Below are 8,904 nucleotides of genomic sequence, written 5' to 3' on the forward strand. Positions count from 1 at the left end.
TGTTAGGTAGCAGGCAGTAATCATTCAGTTAATCTCTGTAGTATTCATAAGTTTGAAAACTAATATGACTGAACTTTTACTTCATCATTAACAGAATGTTACACAATTGTATCATAATCACCAGCTAGAGATAATCAAGACAGGTTGTAGTTCTTTTAGGTCTATGCTGGCATTAGGTATTTTCTGTTCTGCAGCAGTTTGCCCTCTAGTGGTTGTTTTTGTGTATTTTTCACTCTGCAAGATCTAGCCAGAGGCAGTTTCACCTCTGTTAATCTGTTGCCATCCATGCCTTCACAAGTTGATAAACGGCATCATCTGTAAGTAATATTGTTTGTTATCACTGAGACGACTTGTGTGCATTATTATTTGTTGTGAAGGCGTGATATAGTTTGTAGTTTGAATTTAATTTGAACGCATGTATAACCTAAGCTAGTAAGGTTAAGCTAGCTCATATGCCATGTGGTTTCTTTAACATTTTGATCATGAGTGTGATTTCATTTGATGTTTTATTCGGGCACTCACTAAGCAGATAAATATAGTGTTCTTATATTTTTGAATATGTGTTTGTTATATTTTATATTGATGCAACATTTTATTGGTTTATTTCTGGTTTTGTCAACAGTTTCACACTTTACCTTATTAAATCATCCAACTCAACACATCGGCCTGTTCCTTGGATTTTGATGAGGAGAGTGTTTAGCTGTCTGTATAGCTGAGTCTACGTTCACGAGGACAACACTTAGTGAGGACAGAACAAGGTCCTTTAGGGAATTTTAGCTGAACTGTAAGAACACATACATGACAAAACAAAATTGGGCATTAATTGTTCATGTTATTAACCTTTTGCATAATTAATAGGGTGTAGCTCCTATATATTTCTGTTCACATTCAGATTTTGTAATATAGCAAAAAGTTATAGCAACAAGTTTGTTTGTATGTTTGACTATGTTGATTAGGTTCATTAGGTTTAGCTGAGATGTGCAGCATCTCCATGATGCCAGTTAAAAATCATTTCATTATCAGTATATTATTTAAATTTACAGTACTGTGCAAAAGTTTAAGACAGGTGAGAAAAAAATGCCGTAAACAAAGAATGCTTTCAAAAATGGAGGTGTTAATTGTTTATTTTCATCAATCAACAAAATGCAGTGAATGAACAAAAGATAAATCTATATCAAATTAATATTTGGTGTGACCACCCTTTGCCTTCAAAACAGCATCTATTCTTCTAGGCACACTTGCACCCAGTCTTTGAAGGAACTAGACTGGTAGGTTGTTCCAAACATCTTGGAGAACTTACGTCAGATCTTCTGTGGATGTGTGCTTTCTCACATCCTTCGGTGTCTTCGTATAATCCCAGACACACTTGATGATGTTGAGATCAGCGCTCTGTGGGGGCCATACCATAACTTCAAGTACTTATTGTTCTTCTTTTTGCTCTAGATAATTTATGCTCTAGATAAGCATCATGGCAACTACAAGCCTAATCTTGAAAGTAGAGATAGTGTCTGTCTCCCGAATCCAAACTGGAAGCTGGTTCCACAGAAGAGGGGCCTGAAAACTGAAGGCTCTCCCTCCCATTATACTTTTAAATACTCTATTAACAACAAGTAGGCCTGCAGTGCAAGAGCGAAGTGCTCTAATAGGGTGATATGGTACTACAAGGTCATTAAGATAAGATGGGGCCTGATTATTTAAGACCTTGTATGTGAGGAGCAGGATTTTGAATTCTGGATTTAACAGGAAGCCAATGAAGAGAAGCCAAAACAGGAGAAATATGCTCTCTCTTTCTAGTCCCTGTCAGTACTCTTGCTGCAGCATTTTGGATTAGCTGAAGGCTTTTCAGCGAGTTTTTTGGACATCCTGATAATAATGAATTACAGTAGTCCAGCCTGGAAGTAATAAATGCATGAACTAGTTTTTCAGTGTCACTAAGAGACAGGATATTTCTAACTTTAGAGATGTTGCGCAGTTTTACATATTTGTTTAATATGTGCGTTGACATGTCCTGGTCAAAAATGACTCCAAGGTTCCTCACAGTGTTACTGGAGGCCAAGGTAATGCCATCCAGAGTAAGAATCTGGTTAGATACCACATTTCTAAGATTTTCAGGCCGAGTACAATAACCTCAGTTTTATCTGAGTTAAGAAGCAGAAAGTTAGTGGCCATCCAAGTCTTTATGTCTTTAAGACATTCCTGCAGTTTAACTAATGGGTGTTTGTTATCTGGCTTCATGGACAGATAGAGTTGGGTGTCATCATGTCTTCTAATGATACTGCCTAGGGGAAGCATGTATAATGTAAACAGAATTGGTCCTAGCACTGAACCCTGTGGAACTCCATAATTAACCTCAGTGTGTGAAGAGGACTCTCCATTTACATGCACAAATTGGATGAGAGAGATGAGTCCACTGTCAGAGGTCATAAGAAGATCATTTGTAACCTTCACTAAAGCTGTTTCTGTGCTGTGATGAGCTCTGAAACCTGACTGAAACTTTTCAAATATGCCATTCCTCTGCAGATGATCAGTTAGCTGTTTGACAACTACTCTTTCAAGGATTTTTGATATGAAAGGAAGGTTGGAGATTGGGCTATAATTAGCTAAGACTGCTGGGTCTAGAGATGGCTTTTTGAGTAAAGGTTTAACTACAGCCAGCTTGAAGGCCTATGGTAACAGCCGATTATTAGAGATAGGTTGATCATATGTCTTCACACAGAGACTGCTGGTGTCCTTCTACAGAGCCAACATCGAGAGTGTACTAACCTATTGCATATGCATCTGGTACTCTAGCTGCACAGTGGCTCAGAGGAAAGCACTCCAAAGGATCATTAACACCGCCCAAAAGATGACTGGCTGCCCTTTAATTGGTCACATGACTAAAATGCGTCATGGTTTTCGAAAAGGCTCCAGGTGCGCTGTCCACACAGCGATGCGATTTCTTTATTTGTAAGCTTTTGCCTTTGTTTGCCTTTATCCAAAGCCAAAGCTGGGATAGTCTCAAACATATTCATGATTTCTTTCTTCTCTGTCTTGTCCTCCTGAATCAGTGTGATGAGTTTTTCTCTCTGGTTCTTGAGAGATGTCTTCTGCTCCTTGAGCTTTTTAATGGTTTGTTGGACATGTTCTAAGTCGTCCTCATTGTTCTGAAACTCATCTTCAAGTCTTTTGTTTTCTGTTAGAATAAAAATGCAGGAAAAATTTGTTTAAACCTAATATGGCTGAGAGCTAAAACACATACTTGGAAACAATGCTAAGGATGCTTCTTAAAACAAAACAAAACAAACAAACAAAAAAATCTAGACTCTTCAAGACTATTAATTACTGTATAATATAATACTAATTTAAATAAATAAATAAATAAAAACATGAAACAATCTTGAGTGGAATGTATATCCACATACATATCAATATAAGGGTTAATATAAATACCCTGTATTTAACTGTATTTATCTACAAGTATGTAGATCATAGGGATAAAATTTTGGTAATTTCTATGTATTACACATGTGCTGGCAATTCTAAATTACTATACCAGCATTAAAATGTAAATAAAAATAGACAGTTTAAAGCATTACTATTACATTAGAGAGGTGCTGCCAATTTTATTCAAAATCACATAATATCTATTCATACATATTTATACATATTTTAATTTCCTATGCGCCCCCCCCAAATGTCTCAGTCACAATAGAGGAAAATTTTTACACATTCAGCAGGTTGTTGTGGCAACCAGTAGAGGTTGAGGGTGTTGCACAGGTCGTTAATGGGATGCAAACTGCCAATAAATAATCACAGTCTGACTTACCACACTGAATTACCACTTAGTTTATAAATGCAGACAGAGAGTCAAGATATTGCAGTCAATCTGCCCTGATGAGACCAACTCTACATGTCTGTAACACATCTTATTGTAACACAGGACTCTAATCAAATGGTTACCAGCTGGTTATATTCTTTTATAAAAGTAAAGTTGTTGAGAGCCTTCAATTTTGCTGGTAAACCGCTGCCCTGCAGCAATTACATGAACTGCATCTTCAAAGCAACAATTACAAAGGCAACGAGATTACAAGATCACTGCTGTAATAATTTTGGTCATGGTGCAGTCTCCATCCACTGTTTTCCCTAGGGTGCCTTTAACATAACTGTTTATGTGTTTGTGTCATTTTTATTTGAATCACGTTTGTACTTCTTAGCCCTTAATTTTAAAGGCAGTTACACTAAAACAAGACATTATAAAGGTCTGATGATAATTTGAGGTTGGGGTAAAAAGTACTATGAAGTTTGAACTTACTGGTTTTCTTTTGTCCACATTTCCATATTAGGAATATTACTGTGCCGATGCTTATTAAACAGACAGCCAAGTTGACGGTAATGTGAACAGCAGTATTAGACTGGACCATAAAGAGATCACCTGTGAATATAAGGAGACATAATTTGCCAGATTCTACTTTCTGTAACTGAAAATTAAAGGGAGTGATAAAAAAAGCATTTCTACCTGAAACATGGATGTGTGTCTCTTTGATTTGACTGATATTCTTCTGTTGAACTTTGCAGGTGAAGCTGTAGCTCTGTCCTTTCTCCACAGTCACTTTACTGCTGACTGTATAGAGCCCATCAGAACCTCTGACATTCTTTGTAGGTTCAACAGAAATGAGTTTTTCCTCACTGTCCACCCACAACATCTGAGGCTCTGGATACCAGCCATTAGATTTACACTCTAACACCATTTTATTTTTGACATTAGTGAGTTCTATGACTGGTCAGGAAACTGAACCTGCAAAGAAAAGAATTAAATAGTTACAGTTCGCCCAAATTTATCTCTGATCAATCTTAACTCACATTGTGCTTGTCCTAAGAGACTTATAGATTGACCCAATGAAGTGAAATCAACATTGCCAATCTGGCTGGACAAAATTACTATATTCTTATTTATTCCATTTGCTCTTGTCAAAATTCCTGTATATAGGCTGAAATTTACCCTCTACCTATCCAAGTATTTCCTTTGTCAAATCAATGTTCCTCTGGTCCCTCTTGGTCGTTAAAAGGGCCTCCTTGGCTGTAGTGTTTTTATCATGGGGCCAACTACCCCTCGGTTGGCTAAACGCCTATTTAGTGGGTGCACAAATCCCCTCCAATTATAAATACTGTTGGTTTTTGTTATGCACCTCTCTTATTTGTCCAGCTGTTCCATGTGCTACACTGGTCAGGTTGTGTACCCCTATGGCCAGAATACTAGATTGCCAATGATTCAGTAGGGCTTCCCTCTTGTCAGTTTGTGTCGGTATGCTCAGTCCAAATATATGTTCAAGAAGCATTTTTTAGCCCAAATCAGAGCTGGTTTGCTTACCCAAAATAAATGCACTTCTATTCTCAACTCACATGTCTGTGATCCACTTTCTATTGTAGCTGACCCAAGTGTTCCTTTATCCCTCTTGTCATTCTGAGTGCCCTTTGACCCTCAATATCTATGTTGCTTAAAGTCTTTCTTCACATCTAAATTGCAAAGTGAAGAAATTAATCTAAATTAAATTAAACTTACCTACAGCAAGCGTCACCACAGTTTCTGCATTAAATTTAGGTACAAGGCATTTGTATGTTCCTGCATCAGAGAGTTGTACTGTGGAGAGTTTCAGTGAAACGTCTCCACACTGCAGTTTGTTGACAGAGAGTGATGTTCTTCCTGTGTACAATGAATTCTGCTCAGTCAGAAGCTCCACACCCTCTCGCCTCACATAGACAGATCTAGGTTTGAGGTCAGTTCTGGACCAATCCACAGTCAGGTCAACAGCATCCACAGCAGGTTCCAGGTGGCATGGCAAAATGATGTCATCACCAATTATGGCCACTACTGGCTGAGTTGGACCAATCATATGATGCTGACCTAACAAATTTAGGCACACAAACAAATTCTGCAGTTTTGTAATTCTGAAGACTTCACGAGTTTCCAAGATCAGGCTGAGTAAGATATGTAACTGATTTATTTAACTAAATCAACATAAACTGGTGCTGTTACAGTGTTAGTTTTCATGTTCTGTTAAAAAACTACAGGTAAGTACTTTAAACTGTGGATTTTCTAAATGTTGGTGTGCAACTTACCACCACAAGATTGTGTTAAAAAAATGAGGATCACAACATGTTGCAAAACCAAGCGATGTCTTTCCTTTATACGACTCATTCTAGATGTCTGCAAAAAAAGGGCATATATCAAATCTGCAAAAACAACACACACCAACTCCAGCCCTGGAGAGCTGGTGTCCTGCAGGTTTTAGATGTGTCCTTGATCCAACACAGCTTATTTAAATGGCTAAATTACCTCCTCAACATGTCTTGAAGTTCTCCAGGGGCCTGGTAATGAACTAATCATTTGAGTCGAGTGTGTTGACCCAGGGTGATATCTAAAACCTGCAGGAGACCAGCTCTCGAGGCCTGGAGTTCGACACATCTGCACTAAGCCATTCTCATGCTAAAATGCCCTTAAAAAATTCCATTATTTTAAAATAAAATTCTTAAAAGGTAATCATTTAAAATGTACTCCTCTCCAGACAAACAGTTACAAGACAGATCAATTGCATTGCAGGAAATATGGATATTCAGTTAAAAGACAAACTGGAAAATTATGACTTTTTCTTTGTCATGGTCCCCGTGCCTCGCTGGCTGACTCTGTGTTTTGTTTGTTTTTTTCCTTTGTGCTTTCTCTCTCCTCTGCCGGGGCGGTGCTCATTATGGGCTCCCGTCCCTGGCCCACGCACCTGTGCTCACTATTTATGATGGCGGACCTGTGTCATCCTTCACTGGATTGTTGAGCCATCAGCATCTGCCCTGGACCCGAGCGAGCGAGCGAGTGTTTTTGGAACCCACTGAGGGGGAGAGCGTGTATTGGATTAATCCCTGTTTCCCCCCTGGACCCTGTGTGAATTAAACAGCTGGCACTGCGGAAACCTACGGGTGATATGATCAAGTGTTTTGTTTTTCATTGCAAAAGAACTGTCTGAATGGTTAACTGAAGTTAACTTGGATAAATTATAGTTAAGGAGTATCACAGATAACGCCCACGTGAGCTGTGTGACTGTTCACCACTACACTGAAATAAGTAGGTTATTACTGAAATACACGTGCTATATCATAAACTATAATATGAATAGAGAGGTCTTATTAACATGTTTAGTTTTAAAGGACATCTTCCTGCCTTTAGTCTCATTCATGAGCAGTATTAGTTTTCTTCTAACATCCAGAAGTCTGCACAATGTGTTTCATAGTTTGTAACAAGCCTTTGACAGTTAACAGTTACACATAACATGACCGAAACACTAACATAAAAAAATCAAAATCACGTGTTAACCTCATTTATTTTTAGTTTTGTAAGCTCTGAACATTCTAACAGACAGCTGGTGCTTAGGATACAGTTGAATAACTATTAAAAAAAACATGATGTAAGCAAAAAAATAATAATTTTTTGCTTACAATTTTTTTTTTTTCCAGTTTCAATCCATTTTTTTTTTTGGCTTCAATCCAGTTTTCGGTTTCAATCTGCTGGCACTGTTTTGGCGACCAGAGGCGCACTTGAGGGGGCGGGGATTCCAACCCACATGAATATGCATACATTATAGGGGCCGTTGCTCGTGCTGACCAAGCTGCCATTTTTCTCTTTTTGCCTCTTTCAATGGCTGCATCAAGTTCAGGTGGACCCTCTAAGCTGCAGCTTGGTAGATAGATACATAAAATTAAAACATTTTTAAATAGCTAAAGTGTTTAATTCATTTATATGAAAACATGTATATCTACTGCATTTGAAAAAAAAAACTTTGATTTTTCCACCCCATTTGATTTCCACGGAGCCCCTCTGATGACATGGTCCAAAAAATAAATAAATTGTGGCCACAAAATACTACTTCCTGCACACGAAATACTTATTTGTGGCCACGAAATACTATTTAGAGGGCACGAAATAGGTATAATGTGCACATGAAATGCTAATTTGTGGGCACGAATTGGGTATAAAGTGGCAACAAATTACGCATTTGCGGCAACGAAATAAATAACGTGCGCACATCATATTGATACAATTCCTGGACAGCTGCGTAGAGACATAAGCATAAGAGTAGGCTTAACCTATACACCATGGACAGAGACAGTATGATTGAGTTTTATTTTAGGCTGGGAATGAGCTACAAATGCATTTTGAAAAGCTTGGCAATGCAAGGAACCATTATTACGGAGAGACATTTAAACAGGATATTGAGAGCCCAGTTGTTTTACAGACGTAAGTACGACCTGGACGCCAGGATAGATTTTATTGTCAACCAACTGCAAGGGCCTGGGAAGGATCACGGTTATTGGTCAAGTGTTTCGTGCCCACAAATTAGCAAATTTAGAAAGTTTATTCATGCCGATATGACAGAGAATATGCTGCTTCTTTTTATTTTCATATTTTAATTTATATTTAATTGTGTTGTGATTTGCAGTGTTTTGTGTTGTTTCGCTTTAAATTTGTTTAAAAGGAAAAAGCTGAAATTTTTAATAGTTAAAAGTTGAAATGTCGGTGGCCCCTAGAGACAAAGTCTGTGATTGGTTGGTTTTGTGGCACAAATATAACGGTGTACAGAAAGAGTTGAACACGCAGGGGCAGAGATGTTGAGAGCGTGAGCGACACATTGCGAGCGGGTCTGCAGAGATCTGAGAAAGAGCAAATGCAAAAGCTGAGCGAGAGGGACTGTAACTGTGTGTGTATATGGATAATAGCAAACACTGAAATTAATTTTTTTGCATGCAGCAATGAATTTTGTTCCCTCAAGTTTTCTTCTTTCAAAATAAATTTCTCCTCAAAATGCAACACTTGTACTTGCAAATTCTTTTTACGTGCTGTCTTTTTTTTTTTTTACATGTGCTCAGAATAGTGGCAAAATA

General features: G+C 38.0%; 1 protein-coding gene across 1 annotated transcript; it reads right to left on the reverse strand.

Annotated features, from left to right (window-relative positions):
• Positions 1-2,846: 2,846 nt before the first annotated feature.
• On the reverse strand, positions 2,847-7,146 carry LOC146523075 (butyrophilin-like protein 10). The gene is given in 5 exon segments (XM_085154701.1): positions 2,847-3,174; positions 4,246-4,411; positions 4,496-4,774; positions 5,540-5,881; positions 6,097-7,146. Coding segments are annotated over 5 exon segments (1,164 nt in total). The 5' UTR covers positions 6,176-7,146; the 3' UTR covers positions 2,847-2,876.
• Positions 7,147-8,904: the final 1,758 nt, after the last annotated feature.

The sequence above is a fragment of the Neolamprologus multifasciatus genome, chromosome 3 (assembly GCF_963576455.1).
Source record: "Neolamprologus multifasciatus chromosome 3, fNeoMul1.2, whole genome shotgun sequence".
Taxonomy (NCBI): domain Eukaryota; kingdom Metazoa; phylum Chordata; class Actinopteri; order Cichliformes; family Cichlidae; genus Neolamprologus; species Neolamprologus multifasciatus.